The sequence below is a fragment of the Protopterus annectens genome, chromosome 2.part1 (genome assembly GCF_019279795.1).
Source record: "Protopterus annectens isolate FY-2018-M chromosome 2.part1, PAN1.0, whole genome shotgun sequence".
Classification (NCBI taxonomy): domain Eukaryota; kingdom Metazoa; phylum Chordata; order Ceratodontiformes; family Protopteridae; genus Protopterus; species Protopterus annectens.
In genome coordinates, this window is record NC_056729.1 from 1,440,832,525 (window position 1) to 1,440,860,388 (window position 27,864).

At 40.9% G+C, this 27,864-nt stretch overlaps 1 protein-coding gene across 1 annotated transcript; it reads right to left on the reverse strand.

Annotated features, from left to right (window-relative positions):
- Positions 1-1,918: 1,918 nt before the first annotated feature.
- LOC122794776 (vimentin-like) lies at positions 1,919-27,864 on the reverse strand. The gene is made up of 3 exons (XM_044063401.1): positions 27,065-27,864; positions 12,039-12,698; positions 1,919-2,238 (listed from the first exon to the last, which is right to left on the reverse strand). Exons 1-3 carry the CDS (start codon positions 27,564-27,566, stop codon positions 2,168-2,170), a joined length of 1,233 nt encoding a protein of 410 aa, XP_043919336.1. The 5' UTR covers positions 27,567-27,864; the 3' UTR covers positions 1,919-2,167.

Here is a 27,864-nt window from a genome sequence, read left to right on the forward strand (position 1 = left end):
AAGCAGCCTTAACTGCAAGGCCATGGAAAGAATCATCATGGACCTTATCAACAAGCACATAGGCAGCCTTCAGACTCTTGACCGGACCCAGTTTAGTTTCATCAAGGATAGATCTTGCTTATTAAACCTGGTGGACTTCTTTGAGAATGTCACCAAAGCCTAGGATGAGGGTCAAATCAGTACATACCACCTATCTTGATTTAGCCAAAGTTTTTGACACAATTCCCTTCTCAGGGATCATTGAGAAACTTTCTCAGTTGGGGACTGACTCATACATCACTAGATGTGTAGCCAACTAGCTCACCAACAGAATGCACGCTATCAAAGTTGGGGAGTCCACCTCCACCAGCAGACCAGTTACCAGTGGGGGCCTCTACTATTTGGAATCTACTTCTCTGATGTCCAGGCATAAGTAGATGGCCTGGGGCTTACCAAGTTTGCAGATGACTGTAAACTGGGTGCAATCATAGAGTCCTCCAACTATGTTAACATATTACAGAAGGGGCTGCCACAGACATATGATTAATGCCAAAGTTATGGACTAAAACTAAATACAAAAAAAGTCTCATTATCCCCTTTGGCAAAGAAATAGCCCATTCTAATTTTTATTTTATTTATCATTTGTTGACTGGGAAAATCCGACTAGGTTCCACAGAGCCTGTTTTCAGCAGAGGCCCGGGGAGAAATGCTCCAGATGCATGTCTTTGGAATGTGGGAGAACCTTTTGCTGTGAGGTGACAATGTTAACCACTGCACCACTGTGCCGCCCATGCATAATTATGATATAAATGTAAATAAATAAATAAATAAATAAATAAACAAACATAGCATCCCTCTAAGCTCAAACCCAGTGGTGGGAGACTTGGGAACACAGTTTGATAGCAATCTAAACTTCAATCACCATGTATCTATAGTGGTAAGAAAAGCCTTCTAAATTGTGCATCTCATAAATAAGGGGATCGCATCTAAGACTAAGGAGGTTATAACTCCACTGTACTTGACCCTTATCAGACCACTAATTGAGTACAGTGCTCCCTTCTGTATGTACCTCACTAGAAACATGCAGCAACTGGAGAGACCACACCACAGAGCTTGCCCTGACTTGATATAGAGTAGTATTTGCAGGCCAAGAATAAAGCAGTGGGGAATTGGAGAATTCTGCTAACTTTCCACAAAAATATGCATGTGTGTGTGTGTGTGTGTGTGTGTGTGTGTGTGTGTGTGTGTGTGTGTGTCAGAATAATATTTTGTGTGAAAGGCAGTTACTGTAGCTAGGCAGTGGAAAACATTAGTCCACAGAGAGAGAGAGAGAGAGAGAGAGAGAGAGAAATGAGAGACTCAGCTCTTTAGGTGGCCTGCATTAGGTTTAATCTGAGTATAGAAGTTGGAAGCCCTTACCCATGATATCAGTGCTTATTCCCTTCATCTGTGGGAGCAAAGAAGTACTTTATAAACTAGTTATCAAAATAGATCTGTATGCACGTCCCTACTGTTATTTTATCCTTTGAAGGCAGTAGTACCAATCATCTTTCACATTTGGTTGACAGTAGTAGAATTCAAACCCCATCAGTGCCAGTCCAGTGTCACATTTGATCTCAGGTGCCATCTGACCTCCACATTTGGTAGCAGGGGTGCCAGACTTAAATCACATTTGGTGGTAGTGGCTATAGACCCTGTCACAGCTATTACAACTTGTAGTGATTATTCGCATTTATATTATTTTTAAGTCACACATTGAAACAAAATTGTTATGTTATATCCTCTGTGTACTCCAGATCCACGTTTTCTTGAAATTCATCTGGAAATGACTTGCTTAAAGTAAGCCTTACATGGTAAAATTTAGCTAAGTTAGTTGCAGTATATACTTACCTCAATGTCTGCTTAAAGAGAACAATAAAAATATAGAAACTAGAAACAATTATTTTCACTGCATCAAAGTGCACTTTATTTCAGTACAAGCATTGTGTGTTCAGGATCTTCTCATGCTAAGGTATACAAGTTTCACATTTAAGACAAAACAATTTTGTGCACTATCTCATTTTCTCTCAGAGCACAAGTTGTGTTTTTCAGATGTTTCAGGAGGGCTGGTTGAACTCTAAGTGCCCATTTTGCAGACGCTGAAGGCTTTTTCTTTTCTGGTATAATAAGTAGGATTTCAAACATTCACTTAATGAGTTGTATGGGTTTCCACGGTGTGCACTACAGAAGTTGTCTTCTCTTCCTTTGTAACAGCTTGTACTTAGAAAGAATAAACAGATTAAGGTTAGCCTCCTTGAATGAGGGTGGTGTTAATTATACACATCCAGTTTCCTTGAAGAAACACTAAAAAGACTATAACTTAGAGAAGAATAATTAATTCTTAGTACTCAGAGTCACATTAACACAATGTCAATCCTCTTTAATTAATTTATAATGAAATATATTAAAATATATATTAGCTGGTCCTCAGCAATATAATCATAGTTATTTCTTGAAGTGGTTATAAATATCTGTTAAAAGGTATTTATTATTCTGATATATAGTTACATGTTTCTTATTATGATATAATTATTTGTTACTTGTACTAGAAACGCAATACAAAATTGATCAGACAGGAGTAAGAAAGATAGTAAGCAGGAACGGTGAAGCAAGCACTAAGTACTCCCTGTGAGGAAAGCAGAATGCATTCATAGAATAATAGGTAGGCCAGAATGGTAAACATTTGAAATGTTGGGACCTGCATGCACGAGTCCCAAAATACTGGCTGAATGTCTATAAGTCTGAGATGCCTATGTCTTAGAATATTCTCTTTTCTCCGAGGTATTGTGATCTTGTAGTTGGTATATATCTGGGGTGTGTGTGGGGGGGTTTGTCCCCCACATTGGGGGTGCAGGGGGTTTTGAACCCCTGCAAAAAAATAAGTTTAAAGTTGAAGTGCAATGTTTGAGATTTGCTGATGTCCTATAGCTTTGGTCTTTTGGTACGAGACATTACAAGTACCGTCATGTCAATAGGAAGGTAATCAGGAGACAATCTTACCAGCTAGTCCTCGTTGGTCTTGCACTTTCTTAGTTCTCTAACTAACAAACATCAGTTAACAGAGCAAATTTAAATTCACTCTGTCAGCACTGGCTATTATGACTGTTAGTGTCCCAGAGTGCATTGAATGTCTGTTCTGTATACTTTACATAAGCTTTGGTACCTTTATTTGACCTCATGAACAACACTTTTGAATGAGGGTGGTGTTTTCTGCCAGTGTGACTCTTGTAGTCAAGTCCATTCCCTTTACAACATAACTTATGCCTGTTTAATTTACTTTTGTCGATTGTTAGCAGAGATGCACACTGCTAAGTAACAGAAAAACTCTTCTCATCTATGTTACTTCCTTTGAACAACTAGGCAAAGCCAGCTCATTAATGCAGTGGCTAAATTCCTACTATCAGCACAAGTGTATGTGGAGATCTCCCTGGGTTTGAATGTATTTTCTGCTGGTGCTCCCATTTCTTCCTATCTCCCAAGGCAATGCTGGTTGATAGGCTAATCTAGCATTGGCCATATGAACGTTGCACTTTACCTTGCCCTTGTGTCTAGCCATGGTTGAAAAAGGTCCAATGAGAACCAGCTCACTTACCAGCTAAGACATAAGTAGAATTAAATTACATTTAAAAATAAAAGGTATATTTTATTATTTGGAAGTAACACCTTGCTTCCCATAGTCACATCTATTGCTGTGTCTCTGCTACTTGTTGAAAACAGAACAGTTGCTGATTTTTTGTATTGTTTTGAAGAGACAAAAATACAAAATATAGCTATTTGGGCAACCCACCAAAAGACTGAGGGCCGTTAGTAGTAGCAGAGGTTATTGGCAGGCTGTGACAAAAAGAAATAATCATAATCCACAGGCTCAAGCCTTAGCTCCATGCATAGAGAGAGATCCTTGACTTTGACCAAGATATCCTGAGTTTGATTGACTGTTTGGGCACTGGAAGAAGCAAGTGGGGAGAAGTATGACGATCGGCGATCAATGTTTCCCATTCTGAGGAGCATGGGGTTGATGCTTGTACTTTATCAGTCCACTGGTGATAGAGGTACTGATGTAATCACATGACAGAAATTGATTTCGGCATACTGCAAGGGCAGTAGCTAATTGATGCTACATACAACAATATTCATGATGTCAGTCAGCCCCTCCCAGTTAGGGCATAACAAAATTCATGCCAGACAAGGACAGCATATTATGATGTTGCTGGGTTGCTATGTTCCATGCTTCCCCTTTGCTATGCAACCTGCCAATGGCCACAGCGGTCCTCCAAAATATGTAAACAGGTGAAACCTGGGGTCTACCTTCATAGCACAAATTCTTTCTTTCTACCCATTAATTATAGATCTATGGAGCTGTATTATGTTAACTGCCAAATAACAAATGTTCCAGTTCAATAATACTTCTGTATGCCCAGTTGATTTAGTAAAAGATGCTTTTCTTAAATCTAAATTTCTTTTTTCTGTGTCTGTGAACACCATTCTTCATATTTGAAAGAATTGATGCATACTTCTCAACCTCTTAGCGCAGGAATTCTGGAAAAAGCAAAATAATTTGTGGGGACAAAATTAGGGACAGTGGTACAGCAGTTAACATTGTCGCCTCACAGCAAGAGGTTCTCCGGTTCGATTCTCGGCTGGGATGCCTTTTGTGTGGAGTCTGCATGTGCTCCCTGTGTTGGTGTGGGTATCCTCCGGGTGCTCTGGTTTCCTCCCACATTCCAAAGATACGTTTGGAGCATTTCTCCCCAGGCCTCCACTGAAAATAGGCTCTTTTCTAGTCGGACTTTCCTGGCCAACAAAATGTTAAATAAATAAATAAATTATTGCTCTTATAACCATACAAAATAGCAGGTTTTGTATTAGCATGCATTTTCTAAAGGACATGATGCTTGAAACTCAAATGTCATTATTTAGTGACTTTAGTCCTTAATGATTTGCAGAAAAAAACACATTTTATAAGGAACAAACCAAAAATATAATGCAAAAATGTAGACTTTTTGTGAAATTCTGGACAGTTGAGAGGTATGCAATGATGTTTAATGGAAATAGTCATATTTTTATTAATTTAAGTTGCAGACTTGTAATATCAGCAGGGTGATACATAATTGCTGCTGTTGTGTTATGTTAGTGTGTGATATTACTGAATGCATGTTGAACAACATGAAATGCAACAGCACATTGGCGGTAAAGATGTCATGCTGTTTGGGAAGCAAGCATTAACCACAGAGGCAGAATGAAGTTTTATTAAAAGCAACATCTGTGATGCCATCAGATGCCCTAGTAATATTCATCTTTACATTTTAGAGAGGACACAGTATTTGGACCATAGCTAACAGTGTATTGTGTGCATGCTTCTTGGTGCAGGACCAGACCATCATATGAATTGTTTTCAGATGATCTTTCAAGTGTTTAGAAATACAGATGATTTGTCATGCATTGGCACTTATGTTTGTGACTATTTACAAAGCACTGAGTTTTAATAATGGTTGTATAGGCCTTGGCATGGTAATGGTTTGGTGCTTTTACAGTGTAATACTAATTAATGTGAATAACCTGTAACTACTTTCATCTACAACATTGCAAAATGCTAATGCACGTATTTATCATGGCCACCAAGGATAACAGTTCTCATTTGAAGTTTCTTGCCTCACAGCAAATACTGATATAAACTGATATTATACAGCAAGTATAATCTGTATCTAAGATTGTTTACTCTCCAAGCATGTATAAAAAAGTTTTATTTTTCTTCTATGTATAACTTTTTACTTGTTTGTTTACTAAATTATGTACTTCATTGTAACAAATTATTTTTGTACTGGAGCTTTTATCCTTGGGTCTCTGCTGAAAAAGGGCCCCTGGCCCAGCCAGACCAACCTGGTTAAAAAAAGGCAAATAAAAGAAAATAAATAAATAAAGTATGCTGCCCCACCTGAAACTCTGTGAAGCCGCTTCCAGGATCAAGTCTGAGTTTCACGAAAAGAAGACAAATCTGCATCACTTCTGCACGAGTAGGCCTACCTATTATCCGGCTTGCCAGCTTTCTCATCTGTGCTGTTGTTGGTATTGGGTTTATTCCTATTTTGCCTTCAAGTGTCATAACAATTATCTCCTTTTACCCTATTTCTTTGCTTCATTATTATTCCGTTGCCTTCTCCGTAGTCTCTGTCTGTTGTTCTCTTCACATTACTTTGCCTGTATGCATTGTAACTCCCTTCTTTTCCTTTCCTTATTTATACTTGGCCTCTCTCTTCAAACATATATTTTTTTCACCTTCAGTTTTCCTAACTTGACTAATTTATTAGTCCCTTTTCCTGCCTTCTTTATTCCCAATTCTATATTGTCCCATGCTCTCTTTTAATTCTCCCCACTTATGGCTATTTTAACTAATTGTGTTACTATACTGCCATTGCAACTTACGGGTATTTTAACTAATCGTGACACCATACTGCCATCACATATGACAGTCTTACTCTTCTTAGTCTTTGTCCTTTAATATTTTTGTGTGTGTATTCTTTGCTCATACTGTTTATCATCTGCACTTTCATGGGCAGTTGACTCATTCATTCCCTATCAAGGGTCAACTGGCAGTGGCCAACATTCAGGCAGCCATCTGGGTGGTTTGAGTGATTTTTCTGTTACAGCCCTAACTCCCTATGGATGCTCAGCTGAGGACTAGAATGGGGATGTGCAATGAACAGACCACACTAGTTGTCCTTCACGTCTACAATGCATGATACCAGCAAGCAGCCCTCCCTTCTTTCCTAAAGCTTGGGGAGTAGTTTCTCTGACCACTACAAGAGAAACAAGACTTCTTATGTACCACCTGAGAGCCAAAGATCCCCCCCCCCAAGAGAGTGAAGAGCAGACCACATATCCTTCATTCTTCTAACTCCCTGCTCCCTGTGCTAGGGCTGCTAATCAAACCCCTTTTGACTGAGTTGCAGTTGGGGTCCCATCCCTCTGTACCACAGGTCCAGGCTGTCTGTCATTTAATTTCCATTCATTTGCCATTTCCTATGTTTCACTTGTGTTGATGTTTGCATATTCTGCAGCAGTATAGAGGTGGTCTACAGAGGCATGCCAGTGTGAACACTCCTGGTTGCATACCTCTGGTGGACACTGAGTTCCATAGACCCTTTGTTGGGACAAAACAGCCAAAGAACCTCCATCTGTTGTCCTTTGAGTTGTATCTAAGTTCTACTTTTTCATCTGTGGTAGGTATTTGTGACTCATCCTCTTATGACAACCCCCCCCCACTTCATACTGTATTCCACTTTTAAGTTATATTTGCAACACGTCTGTTATTGTGTTGGACTTAATATAATATTGACCTTGTTTTTATGATGGAGTAATGGTTTGATAGCAGTTTCAGACTATATATGGCTGTCACCATTGTTCTGGGGTCTGTATTACAAGATCAAAACACAAAAAGAGCGAACGCTCTTTAATCGAACACTAATGCTCAAAACCAGAAAATATTGAACATACAGAACAGTGATTTTTTTTTCCAGGGAAAAAAAAATCGCTGCTCCAAAAAAAAAAAAAAAATCCAGAGACAAAATAGAATAAATATACCAACTCTTCTGTCACACCACAGTGGTGGAAACGGCAAAGTTCTGACAACAGCCCAGGGATTTTTCTCCCTGAGAAAAACAATTGCTGTTCCGTGCATTCGATATTTTGTGGTTTTTGAGCATTATTGTTCGATTAAAGAGCGTTCGCTCTTTTTGTGTTTCAATCTTGTAATTTAGACCCTTCTACTTGGGGTCTCCATTATTCACAGTCCCATATAGGGTAAAAATGATGGGAGGAGTTGTTATATATTATGCTGTAGGCTACATCTAGCACAGGTTGCCATTAGAAAGATCATCTCTTTTTAACATGTCTTCGCTAATGGTGCAAACAGTGGGTTTGCCCTCATCTACAATCCTGTTGGTTGTGTGACAGCATTCCTCCTAGAATTTGCAAATTTCCTATTGACTTTGTATTTTGTCACCAGCTTCTTGTGGTCCCTGATGATTTTAAAATCTGAGTTACTGACAGTTTAGTGGCTCTTTCTAGAAAATTTCACTGTATAATGAAAGGCTTAAGGTTTGCTCAGGTTATTACCTCTGCAGTTCATGACTTTGGACATTCATTGGACTTTATCATTTTTTCAGACAAGAAGACTTCTGACTTGGTGGTGGAACTGGTCTCTTGTAAACACTTTCTGGTCCACATTGCCCTAGAATTATTGTACACTAATCCTCTTGATCTTGTGCTAAGGGCGACCCACTCTTTTAGCCATGGTACACTTGAATTTTTTTTCTTCTGTAGTCCCTCGATTCCTGTTGAAGGATGATGCTGGCTATGTTGATGATTTGGTTAATGACTAGAATAACTTACTGAGCTTAGTTCCTGATGTCTTAGCCCCATATTGTGTTTTCCCAGGCTGTCATAAAGTCATGAACCTTAATTTGATCAAAAACTCTGCTCACTTCTTATAGAAGGCAAAGGTTAGAACATTATTAATGGTAGTGCAGGGGCCTGTAGAGTGACAGATCTTGACTTGGTGAACCTTATGCTATCTGCCAAACTGAGATCCCCTGTATTTATGTAGAGAGATATCTGCAGTTGTCCATTATCTTTTAAGTGATCGGTATATTCTGAAGCCCTGCCTGCTTCACCACTTGTCAGTCTCTTTCAATCTCTTAGGGTGAACTGCTTGCTCAGTTTTCACTGACAAGATGGCTGCTCTAAGATCCTCTTTTCTACCATGTCAGCAATATATTAATTATGGAAGAATGCTCACTTTATCTTGAAGGATGTTTGATATTCCCAATTATGACTGGTTTATTTCTGCAATATCCAGTATGCACTCTATAATGAGTGAGTTGGATCATTGTCCTTCCAGATTGGTACAGGCCACCCTTGATGTTCATAGGTTCACAGGTAGGTACTAGGCTAACGGCCCAAGGGCCTGTACAAGCCTAGCCGTAAAGATTCTCTGGCTTACACCACCCAAAAATTATTTTTATGTGCCCCTGTCGAGCAGAGCCACAGAAGTGATCCCTGGGGTGACTTTCCTATTTCCCATCCAGTCGTCAAGATTTTTCTTAAAGAGGGCTAATGAGGTGCTCTGCTTGACATGAATGGGCAGTCTGTTCCAAAGTATGGTGAGTCTCTGGATCAGGAATCTATCCCTCCAGCATGTTTTGTTTCTTGTGGTGACAAGGTTTACATCCCTGGAGTGTGTGGCCCGGAGGTATTGGGATTTCTGTAAGTGTAGCATGTCCAACAGCTCTGGGTTTGACATGGCTTTGTATGGTAGGCAGAGATCACCTCTGAGTAGGCGATATGCGATGGAGTAGAGCTGGAGTTTTTTGAGACAGTCTGCGTATGGCATCTGCTTGAGGCCAGTGATCCTCTTCATAAGGTATTTCTGTGGCCTTTCCAGCTGTTGTAAATGTCTTGTGAGGTACATACCAAATGGGGCGTTGTACTCTGTAATAGGTCATAAAAGGAGAGACTGCCTTTTATGAACCCAAACTGGGTGGGGTCCAGAGTTTGAAGGTTACCTATATCTTTGTTTATAAGATCCATAATGATACATTCCATGGCTTTGCAGCTCAGGCTAATGGGGCGGTAATTCCTGGGGTCCATGGTGGATTCCCCTTTGTGGATAGCTGTGCGCCATTCAGTAGGCTGCCTGAACATGGTACTTAGGTGGTACTTAGGTGGGGTGTCAGTTTGTTTTGTAGTTCATGCAGAACACAGCTCAGGATGTTTTCTGGTCCCATGGATGTTGTATTTTTGGCTTTTGAGAGTGCGGTTTTACCTGTGCGGTCGTGATTACTGGAACTTGGTATTCTTCCGGTATTGAGATGGGCCCTTTAGGGGGTGAAAGGGGTGTGAAGTTAGCACTGAACCTGTCTGCCAGGATGTTGGCAATATCAGTTGGTTCTGTATATTTAGTGCCATTGTGCTGTAGCTCAGAGCAGATCTGAGTGTTGCCATTGAGATTCTTGACATAACTATAGAATGCCTTGTGGTTTTCTTTAGAATCTGTGACAATTTTGTTTTTGTAACTAGCTTTGGAGGATCTTATGAGGGATCTCAGCTTCAGGGACCAATTATTTTTTGAATCTTTGTATCCTCTCTGAGGGCTGTTGTGTTTTTGAAAAAGACAATTATCACTCCATCCTTTAGAAATCATCTCTTATTTCAAATGTATTTGATAACTACCACCCCATCTCTAACTTTCATTTTTCTGGGTAAGGTTACTGAGAAGGTTGTTTGTGTTTAACTTGAATGTTTATCTTGCAGTAAAATAATTCCTAAACCCTTTTCAGCCTGGGTTTCATCCTCCCATAGCACTGAGAATGTCTTTAAGTAATCAGTGAGCTCCTAATGATCAATGATCAGTGATGCTAATCTGTCTTGGTCCTGCTGGATCTGTCTGCAGCCTTGGACACCATAGATCATCATGGCATCCTCACTGAGTGCTTAAGATCCTATTGGATACTTCACTGGTTTACTTCTTATCTCCTAGGCTGTACTTAAACATTTTTATTTTAGGTCTGAGTACCTGTGCCTTTTCTCTCTGGACTGTGAAATGCCAGAGTTTAATCTCAGACTTCGTCCTTTCATAGTGCATATGGTTCCCTTGAGAAATTTAATTAGATTAGGAAGGGGCCCAACATATCACTGTTACACTGACGATATTCAGCTTTACCTTTGTTTCCCAGGGGATGATGTGACAAAAATGTCTACCCTCACTGATGATTTGGAAGCCATTTTATACTGACACATTAAATCTTCACCATGGAACATAATGCAGCTCTTGAGCATTTTCCTGTACCCTACTTCCCAGTTATGTCTCTTATGGTGACATTAAGCTTGAGTTCACTGTCAGGGTGCATAATTTAGGGCAGACCTTGAAAAACAGGGTGAGACTCTGGGACCAACTTTGCACAGTTGTAAAATTTTCTTATTCCTACCTGTGGAATATTTTCAGAATCAAGCATGTTAGTCTTCAGGCTTAGCAGTAGTTCATGCCCTGGACTTCTCTTACCTCGACTGCTGCAATGTACTTTACCCTGAACACCCTGACTCTGGGATTGGCTGGCTATAGCTCATGTAGAACTCTGTGGCTAGGCTAGTTAGTAGTGCATCTTGCTACCAACATTTTATGACTGGTGTACAGCCTGCACTGTCTATTTGCTCCTTATTGTGTTATATATAAAGTTTTGGTGTTAGTTTCCTAGTTCATACGTGCCTTGTGTCCCTTTTCTCTGGAGAAGTTTATTGTGCATTCATCACCTCACCAGGTTTTGCATTCTATCTTGCAGGGGCTGTTGATGGTTCTACAGGTGGTGTTAGATACATCTATAATTTTTGTTTTTGACATTTTGTCTATCACGCCGTACACCTGTGGGTTCACTTCTATGTTGGCTCATGGAGTTTGCCACACTAACTTGATTCTGCAGCTTATTAAAATATTTTCTTTTCTGTTCTTTTGGGTCTTACATGCAACATTGGGGAATTCCCTTTTTAGTCAGTAATATCTAGTTTGCGGACTCACTAACTGACATGCTTGATTTGCTGTTTCATTTCCTTTTATCATATATGTTTATTTCATTGTTCATTTTTATCAAGTGGCAGTTTTGTTTTTGTTTACTTGTACATTTTATTGTATTTACCCATTTACTGTTCATTGTTTTCCTGTTATTATATTTTTATGTTGTACTTTCATAACAGCAGCTAAATAAAGTTGAAATTGGAAGATCTTTTAGATAAGATTGAGGGAAGCAAATAACGAAAATTAAAATAATGTAAATACAGCAAAAAAGTTGATAGCCTCAGTAATGTTAAGGCATGTATGGGTGCTGTCTTAACCAGGGACTTGTTTTATGGGGAAGAAAAGTTTTGTGTGTGTGTGTGTGTGTGTGTGTGTGTGTGTGTTAGTCACATTATGGTGTGGTATCATTTGACAAATGTTTGTTAGAAAACTAATAAGTATCTCCTAGTGGACCTACCTGCACCAGAAATACCAAGCCGTTTTTCCTCTCCTTCCAGCAGTTTCCTGTAAGTGGCAATCTCGGCATCCAGCTTCAGTTTGATATGAAGCAGATCTTGGTAGTCTTGCATGTACCTTGACATGTCAGCCTTGGTCTCACAGAGCTCACTCTCTAGCTGGGCAATGATATTGTGTAGCTGAGCAACATTTTCCAAATGCTGGACTTCCATGTCATCCAGCTGCTTCTCCAAACCTTCATTTTGAGCTCGAAGGCCATTGATCTGGCCTTCCAGATCACTGATTTGTGTACTATATTTGTTGATTTCTTCTCTGACTGTCTTCATGTGCTCTTCATGTTTGGCTGCATGGTCCTTAAGGGTATCGAACTTGCTCCGGTACCACTTCTCAGCATCTTGAACATTTTTTGCAGCAATTTGTTCCATCTGGGCACGGACATCACGAAGTGCAGCAGCTAAATCTGGTCGACTGGACACCAGGTCTACAGCAACTTTTGAATTCTTGATTTGAATCATCAGATCAGCCACTTCTTCGTCATGGAGTTTCTTAAGGAACTGCAACTCGGACACTAATTGTTCTACTCTTCTCTCCAGGTCGGCCTTCTGAAGGGTTGCATTATCTGCATCTTGCCTGAAGTCCCTTAGTGTCCTTTCTGCCTCCTCTGTAGAAAGAAAATACACACATCTATGTACTCATTCTTGTTTGCAAACTGCCATTTATAGGAATGGTAATAGTTTTAACAAAAATATGCTGTTTACCCATGGATTACTTAATTGTAAGAGGTCTGCAAAGCAATGGGAAATACAACATTTTCATTCAAATTTCATACTTTATGTTTGAAGAAATAATTTTAGCTACAGAGAAAGTGGAATTGCAATACTTGGCTAGTAATAGCATTTGCTTTGAATTCTTAAATTCTTCAGAACTGTATTTATAATTATGAACAAGATACAGAAGCTGTAGAAGTTGTTATCCAAGTGATAATAACAGTGATATTTTATTTCTTATTTCACTTACCTGTAATGAATATTTAAGTATAAAAACATTAAAAATGTGACAAAAATCTAACCCCATAGAAGACTATTGAAAAATGTGACAAAATCGAACTACATTTTTCAGTGTTTGTGCAGGTAAAGCTTGTCCCCATGCACTCCCAGCCCACCCACCATGTGAGGGGGTTGCACCCCCACACTCCCTGCTTATTAGATATAGATCAACTCTGAGGTTGCACAACAGTGAGGAAAGGGCATAAGCCCCTCCCTATTATAACTTCAATTTTGTCAGTATTTGCCTTTCACTGTTTTGCATTTTAGGTCTTACTGCGTTTCAATCTTTTGACACCCATATATTATGATGGTTTCCCTACCCCATGGGGTCACTTAATCAGCTTGTGGAATTTCCTTGTGCAGTTTAGTTGCTCATGCACTTACTGACTACAGTGATACCCAGTGTTCTTACACCTGGGAAGTGATTAGTTTCTGGAGGAACTTTGATTATATCTTCATGTCAGCTCCCAAAAATATACATAAACTATTCCAAGAGCAAGGGTTCCTTAACCAAGTTACTGTCGGCAGAAATGACTTGAACCCCTAGTCCCCACAGGCCTGTGCTGAATACACTGCTTCACCAGTGGCACATATTTACATTGTCTAACATGGTTACCCTTAATACCTGCAAAACAACATTGATCATATTTAATACATGAAAGAAAGTCGAATAATGCCACTACTTAAAGTGGTACTTCTGCAAGAATCAATAACTTTTGAATGCTTGTAGTTCCTAACATCTTATGAAAAACCCATGAGAAAATCATTCACTAGGAAACAGCTATGCCCATCACAGTTCAAAACCTACTACTTGTAAGCTTGGGTTCCATAAAAGCTTTGTTGTCACCTCACAGTAAGATGCTGTCCGGTTCGATTCTCAGCTAGAGCGTCTTCTGCGTGGAGACATGCGTGAATGGGTGTACCTTCGTTGAAGGTTGTGCATCAGTGCTGGTAACTCGGCATGTAAAATGCAACTACCAATCATTAGCGGTCCGGAGTTCCTCTGTGGCGACCTCTAACCGGGAAAAGCCGAAGGACACAAACAAACAGCTCTCCTAATCTGACTATTTTAGAGAATATCTGAATTCATGTAGTAAATTAACAGTACTTTTCATATATTTCTGTAAGGTCTTTAATACCATTAGTCATGAAGGAGTAGCAAACAAATTAGTAGATCTAAATTTAACTCTCTTTACTATAACTTGATTTGAATTTACTTAACAGATAAAAAAATCAGAGTCTGGTGGTGCTAAAAGCAATTATCTGAACATATTATGAATAAAGGTGTTAAGACAAAGATAATTCCTTGCACTTGTTTTGTTCAATGTATACGTAAACCAAATAACAAAGAAAATCAGATGTCTAAAGGTGTTTCAGCATACAGAGCATGCAGCCATACTATGCATAGACAACCACTACTTTCTACCAGCAAAACAATTTCAAGAATGTTTCCATACTTTAGAGAAATGGTTGAAAGACTTCCACTTAATATTAAATGCTAATGCAAACAAATTCAGTCTGTTTTGTTCTAATCATTACAAAGCTCAGAAGTGAATGATGTGATTGTATGGAGGAGGCTGGACATCCTGTGTATCCAAGATACAAGGTGGAAGGGCAGTGCAGAAAAGACATTTGAGTTGGGATCCAGAGTCTACAACTCAGGAGGAGGACAGGCTAGAAATAGTGTGGGAAATGTGGCGAGGGAGAGGCTTCAGAAGACAGGGAGGATGTCATCAGAATTAGTGACAGACTCATGGCAATCAGACTCCAGTGTAAGGATGGGGCACTAGTCATAATCTCAGCCTATGCTCCACAGCAGGGTTGTGATAGTGAGGAAAAGAGTGTATTTATACAGCAGTTGCAGAACCTACTAGATAAAGCAGGACAACATGAATTGGTGTTGATAATGGGTGACCTTAATGCGCTTAGTTACAGACAGGACAGGATATGAGGACCATCTGGGTCCACCTGGGTGGGGCAACAGGAATAAAGAAGAGTCCATTCTGGACTTCTGTCTGGCTTGTTGGTGGCCAACACATGGTTCAGCATGAGAGACAGTCACAAGATCACATACAAAACTGGCAACATGCAACTCAGGTAGTCATCCTGAGGAAAGGACAGAGGGGTAGAATCAGGGGTAGAATCAGTGATTGCAAAGTTGTCACCAGTGAAACAGTCGGCCCACAGCATAAACCACTGGTTGCCACAGTCAGGTGCAAGCAGTAGTCAGAGAAGGATCTGTGATCTCCAGAAACCAGGCCGAATATCTGGACATTGACTGGAGAGAAAGCACAACAGTTCAAGGTATTACTATGGGCTGTAGCACCTCAAGAAGAAGAGAAAATAGGTGGTGCTGAAGAAAAATGGCAACACCTCAAAACAGCATGCGTGAGGACTACAGAACTGATATGAGATGGAACCAGGCATGGAAATAAGGTATATAAGGAAAGCTGGTGGTAGAATGCAAAAGACTAGGAAGTCATCAAAAGAAAGAAAGAGTGCAGAAAAAAGTGGGAGATAGAAAAGATGTAACAGACCAGGAAGGCTAACAAAGAAGCTAAGAGAGGAGTTGTAATAGAAAGAATAAGGCATTCTACCAGCTTCTGGAAAGTGACTGAGTAAATGGCAAAAAGAACCTCTATCAGGTTGTAAGGCATTGGGTATTTCAACAACAATCTGCTGTCCACACCAGTCCACAGGACATTAAAGGCAGATGGAAGGAGTACCCTACAGAAGCTGTACTGCCTCAGGCACAACCTATAATGAAAGAAGAGGAGGAGCCTACCATAGAAAAAGTAAGAATAGCACTAAGGAAAATGAAGTCAGGGAAAGCAGCAGGCTCAGATGAGGTCACAGCAGATATAATAAAGCTGTTGGGTGAGACAGGAGAGAAATGGGTGCTGAGGGTACTCATAGCAGTATGGAGAGGAAGACATATCCTAGATGACTGGAGAATAAGCATACTAATGCCAGTGTTCAAGAACAAAGGGGACATTCAGAACTGTGGGTGGTATCAAGGTATCAAACTCCTATCACACTGCATGAAAATTCTGGAGAGGGTGATTGACAAACAAATATGCAGTGTAGTGCAGAGTATTATGGGAGATGAGCAGTTAAGATTTAGATCAGGATGCAGCACAAATGACCCAATGCTTCCAGTGAGACAGATAGTTGGGAAGAAGCTAGAGATGAGGAAAGAGTCCAACTGGGCATTTCTAGACTTGGAGAAAGCATGTGACAGTCCAAAGAAAGCTGATTTGGGCAGTCCTGTGGTAGTTCGAAGTCCAGGTGACATTAGAAGAATTAGTATAGGCTATGTGCAAGTACCCAATGACTTAAGTATGAATAGTGTTTGGTCTCACAGAGGGGTTCCCAGTGGGATTGGGGGTACATCAGGGTTAAGCTCTGAGTCCACTGCTGTTCACACTGGGGATGGACTTCATTTGCATTAGCAAGCAGGTTGGAGGGGACAGCTCAACACAGTTGCTGTATGCAGGCAACATAACATTACAAGCAAACATTGAGCAAGAACTTCAGCAAAGGACAGGGGAATGGAATGCAAAACTGAAGACACATGGGAAGTAACTGAGTATAGATAAGACAGTTGTAATGGCAGCAAATGAGGGAAATTAGAAGAGGCTGAGAACTGAGATAGAATGAAAGATAGTAGAGCAGGTTAACAGCTTCAAGTATCAGGGAGGGGTGGTTGAAGAGAAGGGAAGTCTGAATGAGGAGGTCAAGGCTAGACTCAGAGGAGCTGCAGCCACGTGGCATAGAGTGGCATAGGTAGTGTATGACAGAAGAGCACCACAAAAACCTGAAAAGTAAGGTGAAGAAAACAGTGGTGTGACCAGTACTACTGTATGGTACAGACACCTAGGCAGTAAAAGCAAAGCAGTTGAAAAAGCTAGAGGTGATGGAGATAAAGTGTCTGAGATGGGTGGTAGAATGCACACTGTGGGACAGACAAAGACATGAGGACATCATAGCAGAAGCCAAAGTAGCTCCAAATGCAGAAAAGGTCAAAGAGAACAGATTATGGTTGTTTGGGCACATGTGCAGAAAAGCAGAAGACAATCCTGGTGATAGGGATTTGGGACAGGCAGGAAAAAGGCAAGTAGAAATGAGGGCATCCAGCAAAGAGGTGGATGGACTGTGTGAGAGAAGACCTGTGATAGTCAGGTAGGAGAATGGCATTGAATAGAGAGAGAGAGAGAGAGAGATGGCTAAATATGATACGACATCCAACCCCATGGAGAAAATATGACAGGGAAGTTGCTGCTGCTGATGATGATGATGAATGAAAAAAAAAACTTTACAAATATTGATCAGACAAATGGATAGCCTTACAGTTTTCCCTACCACATGTCTGATTGGAACAAAGGCTGTCAACAAAAATGTCATTATTCCTTCAGTATCCCTTTTCCAACAGCAGTTTCATCAACATGTTGCGGAAACCTTGAGCACTGCAGACACAAATATAGTTGTTTTGATGAGTTTAGCTCTTAATTGCTGAGGGGAACATTCATTGATAGGGTAGATCTAGCTAAAACCCAAGATAGTAATCACTGGTTTATTAGGTACTTTGACTGCTGTCATACCTGCGCCTCACATTCCAGTGAATGTCACAATTCAAATGTTCATTTATACCTCATTGAATGAATACATGAAGTTGGTTCATTAGCCACTTGGTATCACTTAATGTTGAGCTCTACACAACAACACAGCAGATTACGATCAGGTTGCCAATCGTAACTTGCTTATTTTGTGTTTGAGACATGGATGCCAAGAAATTCACCTTGAGAGCAAAGCATCCATGTTGAAAATGCATACATAAAGATTATTATTGGAGAGCCATTCATGACCCGCGGTGGTGGTGCTGCGGTAGCGTTGTCGCCTCACAGTAAGACGCTGTCCTGTTCGATTCTCAGCTAGAGCATCTTCTGCGTGGAGATGTGTGTGAATGAGTCTACCTTTGTTGAAGGTTGTGCGTCAGGGCTGGTAACTCGGTACGTAAAAATCAACTACCAATCATTAGTGGACCGGAGTTCCGCTGTGGCGACCCCTAACCGGAAAAGCCGAAAGACAGAAACAAAATTAGAGAGCCATTCATAATTCTTGTAGGGCATGGCCTTTATATACTCCATGTACTACTAGTTACAGGGAAAAGAAAATGCTAAGTGTTTTCTTGGCTTTCAAAACTGTAAAGCACTTAATGAATGCTGTCAGAAAGACAGTGTAACATAGTCTCTTTATGTTTTCACTCACCTTGTCATGCCTCAAAATTTCTACATTCTTGCTTCATATATTTGGTCTGTTCCTCATAAAATCTTTTTTTGTTTTTGGACAAATCACTGAGGACTGAAGTCACTAAATAATGGCATACATTTGAGTTTTAGGCTTTGTATCCTTCAGAAAATGCAGGTGAATGCACATCATGATGTTCTTCATCTCACATTGCTGCAGTCCTTACACTTGGGTAGTCCGCTGTCCTCGGTCGGCCCGAATATCAAAGTATAAGGCTGACGTTGGTCAAGGCGCATTTGACTGACATCAGGACGTCAGGGTACAAATGCGCATGACCGACATCATATCCTCAGTCTTTTTTGCCGCATGGTCCGATGCAGAAGCAGCATTGCAAGTGCCGGTTGGCGTTCTGAGATTTTTCGATTTCGAAGTTTCAGACCGAGTTCAAAGTTGGCTAAGTACCCCGTTGGGGAATATTTTGGTTTTTTCTTGCCTCAGTGATTTACCGGATGTCAGAAAAAGTCAATAATTGCATTTCTTGTGGGAAACAGATACCGCATAGAGATTATCATACTTTGTGTATTCCTTGCTTAGGGCCTGAGCACGACGTTGTTGGCTGTCGCTCTTGTGCTAGATTTAATAAACGCACTATAAAGAGAAGGTTGGATTGTGCAAGGTTAGTCTTTGGGAAGCGGTGCAATTATAAAATGCCGTCGGATGCTCCGACGCCCGCTTCTTCGAAGAAGCGCAAGGACAAAGCAGTTAAGCCTAGGCTAGAAGAACCGTCTGTACCGGACGCCGGTTCTTTAGAGGTGTCGGTGGAGCCGGTGGCTCCACCGGAGGTTTCTTTGTGTTCCCAGGGTGAGACTTTATTATTGCAAGATGTGGCCTCTCAGGAGGCAAGTCAGGCTGAGGGGGCTTCTCAGGTTACTATACTCCCCTCCCTTCCTAGGGTGGCTAGGCCCTCTCCTTCTGTTTCAAAGGCTTCTCCCAGGGGCAGGCCAGGTTTAGCTTCAGTTGGTGTTACCCCTAGCTCTTCGGGAACTGTGCCCAAGAAGCATATGCTTAAAATGGCAGAAGATTTGATTACTTTGATTAGGGGTTCTATGCCCCCTCCTGATAAGAGACCTAGGATGGAGCCTGAGCTGGGGGTTTTGAGCAGGCTTCAGATGTTTCAGAGTCTTCGGCTGAAGACTTGCAGGAGTACTCTCCTTATTCTGATTCTGATGTGGATGATTCTACTCCTTCTGCTTCTCCTCCTGAGGATTTTTCTTTTTCAGAAACTCTTCATTCCATGAGGGAGCATTTTAAGTGGGAAGGTCAAGACTTCTCTGATTCCAGGAAAAGGCTTAGGGAATTTTTGTTTTTACCCCAGCATAGGCCTTTGGCTATACCTCCTGTTTTGGATGTAGTGGAAGATGTTTTTTCAGAGGCTTCTCTTAATCCTGATTCTTTGCCTCCTGCTCCTGTTAAACCAGATAGGTATTACAGGGTGCCTGAAGCTCATAAGTATCTTTTTAAGAGTCCTAGGGCAGACCCAGAAACTGTTAGCCAGGGGCCTAAAGGTGTTAAGGCTTCTGTTGTAAAGAATCCGGTTCCTGCAGACAAAGAGGCTAGGGCCTTGGATAGATGGGGAAAGAAAGTTTATACTTCTTCCACTCTTGCTATGAGGGCTTTGAATTGCCAGTTTCACATGTTGAAATACCAAAACTATCTTCTTTCACAATTGAAGTCTAAGGTTGATGCTCTGGCAGTAGGTATTGATTGTAAAGAGTTGCAAGATTTAGTACATGTTTCTGAACAGGTGGGTAAGCATTCTTTGCAATGTGGTTTTGATGCTGTACAGGCCTCGTCTAGGGTGGCTGCCACTGGGTCAGTTCTTCGCAGGCACGCCTGGCTAAGGGATCAAAATTTGTCTGAACATGTTAAAACAAGGATTTTAGATGCTCCTTTACAATCTGACGTGTTGTTTGGTCCTCCTGTTGAGGCAGTTTTAAAGAAAATGGAAGACAAGGCTAAGTCTATGCAGACGGTTAAAGATTTTTTGCAGGTCCAGCCTCCAAAGTTTAGTAGAAATTGGCCTACTAAGGGGTGGACGTATCCTTCTTATGATTCCCAGTCTAGGGGTAGATCTAGACGTGGTAGGAGCAGAGCTCAGGGCTCTTTCAGGCCTAGAACAGGGAGTTCTCCTGCACAGTCTTCGGGTGAGGGCAGGGGTCAGTCCTTTCGTAAACAGACCCAATGACCTACCTTTTCAGCTGCCAGAGCCTTCTCGTCTGGCAGCACCTTTGGGAGGAAGGTTAGCACTTTTCAAAGAAAACTGGAGTTTAATTACCCAAGACAGATGGGTATTGGATATCATACACCACGGTTACAGGTTTTATTTCCATACCTTGCCTCCTTTCAAAGGCATGCCAGACGTTCCTCCTCAACAAAGAATAGAGGCTCACAAGCAAGTTTCTCTGTTACTCCAAATAGGGGCCATACAGCCGGTTCCTATGCCAGAAGTGGGCCTAGGATTTTATTCTCGCCTGTTCCTAGTACCAAAGAAGGGGAACACGTGGAGACCAATTTTGGATTTATCTACCCTCAACACTTATCTGGACATTCCCAAGTTCAAAATGTTGACGTTACAGCAGCTTTTACCTCTGCTGGGCAAAGATCATTGGATGGTAACTTTGGATCTCAAGGAGGCTTACCTTCATGTTCCTATCAGACTAAGTTGCAGGAAGTATCTGCGTTTTCGAGCTGGGACTTCTCACTATCAGTTCTCTGCATTGCCCTTTGGCTTATCTACTGCGCCCAGAGTGTTCACGAAAGTTCTGGCTCCAGTAATAGCTTTCTTCAGGCTAAAAGGAATACAGATCTATCCTTATTTGGACGACTGCCTGATTCTGGCTCAAGGAAGGGAAGAGCTTCTTCATCATTTGGAATATGTGATAGCAGTGCTAAGATGCCTGGGGTATTCTGTGAACGAAATAAAGTCCAGTCTAGTACCCTCTCAGGACATGTGCTTTCTGGGTGTGAGACTGAATACAGCATCCCAGATGGCCTTTTTAACCCCGGACAAACAAAAGAATCTATCCCTTTACTTCCATCAGCTATCTCATCAGTCCGGGCTGACTGCAGGGACAGTCCTTCAAGCCTTAGGGTTCATGGCATCTTGTATTCTGGTGCTTCCCAATGCCAAACTGCATATGAGGAAGCTGCAATGGTACCTCAAAATGTATGGACACAGCACTGCCAGGATCTAGACACTGTCATTCAAATAATACCTTGCATTCAAAAGGAATTTTTGTGGTGGGCTCAGGAATGTCACCTAAACAAGGGACTCTCTGTGACCCGGCCAGAGGCGAGTCAGATTTTAACGACAGATGCCTCAGACAAAGCTTGGGGAGCTCATCTAAATGGAAAGTGGATACAAGACAAGTGGCCTGCCAGACTACAACATCTACATATCAACCTGAAGGAGATGTTAGCAGTCCAGTTTGCATTAATAGCTTTCAAGGATTTACTTCTTCCAGGGCAGGTGTTGATTCTAACAGACAACACCACTGTCATGTGGTACATCAACAAGCAAGGGGGAACGCATTCTTATCCTCTATGCAGGCAAGCAATGATTTTGTGGGAGACTGCTATCAGTTTACAGCTCAATCTTCAGGCAAGGTTTCTGCCAGGAGCACAGAACTCCTTAGCAGATGTGTTGAGCAGACGAATTATGGATCCCCACGAGTGGAAATTGGATCCTCATGTATTTCAGAAATTGACAGTGTCATGGGGAACTCCAGACATAGATCTGTTCGCTTCTCCACTAAACCATCAGCTGCCAAAGTTTTGCACAAAAGGTTTCATCCCACAGCTTGGAAAGTGGACACTCTTTCTTTCAATTGGAGCAATCTTCATGTGTATGCCTTTCCTCCTCTGACTCTCCTCCCAAAGGTACTTCTAAAGGTCAGACAGGACAAGCCAAGGATGATTTTAATAGCTCCAGATTGGCCTCGACAGCACTGGTACCCATTACTGAGAAGTCTGGTACGGAAGCCTCCATGGCCTTTGCCTTCGATTCCACACCTGTTGTCACAGGAGGACAGCCATTTGCTGAATGTCAAACTTCACTCTCTTCACCTAACGGCCTGGCATATTCTGTTTTGAACCATAGAGGGTCTCAACTTCCACAACAAGTTTTGAATGTGATTTTGGAAGCTAGAAGGCCTAGTACAAGGAAAGTGTACGCAGATAAATGGAAGAGATTTTTATTTTGGAGTGCAGCAAAGATTTTGATGTTTCTGAGCCTAATTTGAGTGTGGCTCTTCAATATCTTACTGAGTTACTGGACAAAGGTTTGTCTTTCTCTTCTATTAAGGTTCATGCTGCAGCAATTTTGGCTCACTATGATTGTGTCCCACCATTGTTTTCTCATCCTTTGTTCAAGCAATTTCTTAGAGGGCAAAGAATATAAGACCCCACGAAGAGCTCCTACTCCTGCTTGGGATCTCAATTTTGTGTTGGAGAAACTCACTCTACAACCTTTTGAGCCTGCAGCTACTTCTGAGTTGAAATATTTATCATGGAAGACTGCTTTTTTGTTGGCAATTACCTCTGCAAGAAGGGTTTCTGAATTGCAGGCCCTTATGGCGGTTGAGCCTTTCTTGATTTTCCATAAGGATAGGGTATCATTACATACTAATCCTTCCTTTATGCCTAAGGAGGTTTCTAGTGTGGCTTTAAACCAAACTATTCATTTGCCTACTTTTTATGCAAATCCCCAAAATAAAGGGGAAAAGATTTTGCACACTTTAGATGTACACAGGCAGTTGCGTTATTATTTGGACAGAACTAAAGGGTTCAGGCAGTCTCAGCAGTTGTTTGTTTCTTTTGCTTTGAGTTCTCAGGGCAAGCCTGTGTCAAAACAAACTATTTCTAAGTGGATTGGGTTTTGCATTGCTTTCTGTTATTCCCATCATGGCAAGGAGATTCCAGCTGGGATTAGGCCTCATTCCACTAGGGCTACTGCCACATCAACAGCTTTTTGAGGGAGTGGCGACCAAGGATATTTTGGAGGCAGCTACTTGGAGTTCAGTGCATACTTTCTCTAGGCATTATCACCTGCCACTTTACTCTAAATCCAGGGCTGGTTTTGCCACTGCTGTTTTGCAGGGCATTTTGGCAGCTCCTGCTTCCTTGTAGTTAGCCATCCTCCCTTACCTCTGCTTTGGGATTCTACCCAAGTGTAAGGACTGCAGCAATGTGAGATGAAGAACATAGTACAGTTTTGTACCTACCATAAATGTAGATGTTCGAAGATCCACATTGCTGCAGTCCAATTTACCCTCCCTCCTTCCCCTCTGTAGTTAGAGGCGGTTGTGTGGGTTGGGTTGTACATATTGTGTATATTGTATATATTGTACATATAGTTAGTGCACGGGTGGTTGGTTGGTTGTTTGCTGTCTTTTGGTTTTGACCTTTATTTTTAGGGTCTTCTGACATCTGGGGCAAGAAAAGACTGAGGATATGACGTCGGTCATGCGCATTTGTACCCTGACGTCCTGATGTCAGTCAAATGCGCCTTGACCAACGTCAGCCTTATACTTTGATATTCGGGCCGACCGAGGACAGCGGACTACCCAAGTGTAAGGACTGCAGAAATGTGGATCTTCGAACATCTACATTTATGGTAGGTACAAAACTGTACTTTATTCTAGAGACACTCTAAATTTATAAGAGGTATGGACATCATATCAGTACAGACAACTACCAGAAACAAATATGTTTTTTTATCCTGCTGCTGTATTTTGCTGGTCAGTACTGGCAAATGTGGCTGCCAAACACAAGACTTGACCTTAACAAGTTAGATGGGGGTGCTTAACATTTATAAAGTTCAGGTCTCGCGCTATAGTAGTGCTTAACTGATTTGTCATTTTCCGACTATCAGAGTGTAATCATGTGCTCCATGTGCAATATTATTTGGTTGCTATTGCGTTCAAACAGCGATGAATAGACAAAAATAATTTGTAAACTGTTTACCATGAGCAGGACAGTGCATTATGTTATGACAGCCTATGTTCATATACTTTTATGGGATACTTTCAAGAGATTATACAAAGTCAACAATGTAGAAAAATGCCATGCTGTAGGCTATTAACAAACACCAAATAAATGCCAATAACATTTAGTAAATTAGCATTTTAAAAACAAAATAAGCAAAAGCTATGCCCACACTTTTAAATTAAAAGAAAGCCTCTTGATCTGATTTTGTCAGTTTTACTATAACTGAGTTTGACTGCGTACTGTACATTTTTGCTCCAGTTTCTCAGCACTGCTTACATTTCATAAATTGTTTCATGTAATGCTGTTTAAAATTACTGTGCATATATAATACAGGATGATGTATTCTAGTGTATCAGAATTCTGCTGCAGTTTGTTTGCCAGGACCATCTCATTGGATCTAACTGTAAAATTCCCATATTTTTGGGTTACTTTTCTGTTATTGAATAAACTACTTACTCATTGTGAAAGTTGTAATCAACTCTGCTTCTGAGTGATGCCTGAGGTGTTTTAAGTCTGAATGTGGTATGGAATCATTTTCATTTCTTTGTAGCAGTGTCTGTAATTTGCTACAAGTCAGGGTCACATCATCTGACTGCATGCTATGCATCTGTTCTCAGAAACTATTCAACATTAAAACAGCTTAAATGGACCATGAACTGTTCCAAAAAATGTAAAACTCCAATACATTGTAATATGCTTGCAAAACAAAAATGTTTCTTAAATTGTCACCATTCTTAACATTTTTAATTCACAGTAAATTCTTCATACATTTAGCTTAACAGATTATAGTAGAATTAATATACAAAATCACGGACATGAACTGTTCTGCAAAAGAAAAGTATTGAGCCAGAAAAAAGCTTGGGAGGTGCTCATGTACTTCAGCTGCACCCCCCCCCCCATTATATATTAAATAAAAACATCATTTTAATTTTAAGAATGCTGTACAAAGCGGCTCACCTACTCTGAAAAGTCATGTACGTACAGAAACATGGGCTGTGAATTCATATCTTAAAGGACTTGTTTTGTATCATTCAAGACTAAATCATTTAATGGGGGAACAAGTGAAAGCAGCTATTTGAATTTCATTTTAAGTTTGCACTGTCCTGTTTAATAATATATATCCCTTTTGTAAGGTCAATATTCAGTTTCAGTGTACCTTATTTGCATACTGGATAATTAGATATGGGACGTGTAGAATGTGAATAGTGATAATAGGTTCATACATGTTTACTAGGCTAATGACCACAAGGGCCTTTTTAAGCCTAGCCAAGCATTCCAAATCTCTGACAAGTTCTGTTACCCTTGATAAGTATAAGCAAGGGCCTGAGAGATGAACCATTTACAGGTTACCTGTGTCCATTAGGGACATAGGTGTCAAACCAGGGATGAATTTCCGTTTTCCCATCCAATTGTCCAAGTTGCACTTGAACTGGGTTAGGGAGGAGCTCTGCTTTACATGGAAAGGGAGCCTGTTCCATAGGTGAGGTAGTCTCTAGGATACATACCTATCTGCCCAGCAGGTCCTGTTTATATCACAGGCAAGGTTTAGGTCTTTAGAATGGGTAATTCTAGTGCTGTTTATTTTGTGGATATACAGGAGGTCCATTAGAGTGGGGTCTGACAACGCCTTGTATGCCAGGCACAGATCTCCCCTCAAAAGTCTGTAGGAGACAGAATACAGGGATAAGACCTTGAGGTGGTCTAAACAGGACATTTTACTTATGCCCTGCATTCTTTTAGTGAGGAACCTCTGTGAAAATTCCACTTGTTGGATCTGCCTGGTTAGGTACATACAAAGGGGGCATTGTACTGAATGACAGGTCTGTTGATTGCCGAATACAGTGGAATAATGACTTCCTTGGACTTAGATGCCATACCTTTGTTTATAAGTTGTGCAACATAGAATGATTTCCTCACCACTGTAGACACATGATGGCCAAAGGCTAGATTAATATCCATGTATGTCCTTAAGTCCCTGACTACTGGGTTAACTCTACAGGGTGTGTTGTCAATACAATAGTTACCAGGCATGGAGGACTTCCCAAAGGATACTATTATGCATTTATTGGCATTTAGTTTTAGTCCATGGCTCTGACACCAGTTGTTTGTCTGTCAGCCCTCCTGGAGAACATTTGTGTCAGTCTGAGATTCAATGACAGCTCTTAATTTGCAAATATCTGCAAATGTAGTCAGCCAGAGACAATTGACATTGGCCGTGACTTCTGAGAAGTAAATGCCAAAAAGGAGCAGTCCAGGACTGATCGCTGAGGGACTCCACTTATGACAGACCTCTTTGTAGAGATCGACTTCCCAATTCTAACCTTTTGGTCCTGTTTGTGAGCCAGTTGACTATCTACTGGGTGACATATGGGTTTGTACCTAACCTCTTGAGTTTGTCAACAAATTTCAATCAAAGGTTGCATGCAATTCATATTTATTAACTCAGGAAATCAATTCTAGTGATGATAGTATATCTATCAATCTATTTATGCATGCATCTGGGTGTGCATGCATTCACAGGTGCCTGTACTACTTCATTGTTTCTTATTACCCCTAGTGTTACACATTTCTAATACCATCAGCAATTCCTTGTAATACAGAGCCAGTCTACAAGACTGAATTTATAATTACCCCAAAAATGAAAAAAAGAGAAATTTGTTAAATAGCACGCAGCTTTGCCTCTTACCCTTCAGCTCCAGCTCTTCTTCAACTTTCACTCTCCACACCTCGATTTCCTCCTCAAGGTTTCCTCTCTCAATGTCAGCCACTCCCTTCTCCTGGGTTAACCTTTTGATGAGGTCCTTCAGATCCTTGAACTGCTTCTCATATTCATCAGCAATATTTCCTGACTTAAACATGTTATTCAGCTCCTCTACCTCAGCCTTTAATTCAGCATTCCTCTGTTCTAGTGACCTGACCTTCTCGATGTAACCAGCAAAGCGCACATTCAGTTCTTGTAGTTCTTCCTTTTCATTTTGACGGTGAAGCTCTGTTCCAAGCACAACTGCAGTGCCTGGAAATCCTGAACGGCCACGGGTGGCTGAGGTACTATATGCGGTTCCCCTTTGGGAATCACTGGATACTGAGCGGAACTTAGCTGTTTGACGAGAAGGAGATGGACTCTGTACTCTCATCCTGTTGGTTCCACTGACAGTCAAGGTTTTCTGAGTAAATGTTGTACTTCTCATGCTGTACTTATAGCGGTATTCCTATATGCTGCTCAGACAGTGCAATACACGTTTACAGAATCTTTTTCCAGTCGGTAGTCTGCACCAGTGGAATCTTCTCTTTAACTGATAATGCTGCAACCTTTTAGGCGTTTTTATACACAGTGAAAGAATCTGACAGTTACTCTATAAGTGTTACAGAACTTAGAAATGGTTTAAATTTGGATAATGATTGTTTCTGCAGTGTCGTCATGTTCGTCTTATTAGATGTATTAACAATACAAATGTAATGTCTAGGGCATGTTACTAAGATGCATAA

Coding starts and splice junctions, on each gene's coding strand:
- LOC122794776 (XM_044063401.1), bottom strand. CDS start 27,566: ATGAGAAGTACAACATTTACTCAGAAAACCTTGACTGTCAGTGGAACC. Junction 12,699..27,064: donor AGAAGAGCTGGAGCTGAAGG/GTAAGAGGCAAA, acceptor TTCTTTCTACAG/AGGAGGCAGAAAGGACACTA. Junction 2,239..12,038: donor GCTTGGTATTTCTGGTGCAG/GTAGGTCCACTA, acceptor ATTCTTTCTAAG/TACAAGCTGTTACAAAGGAA.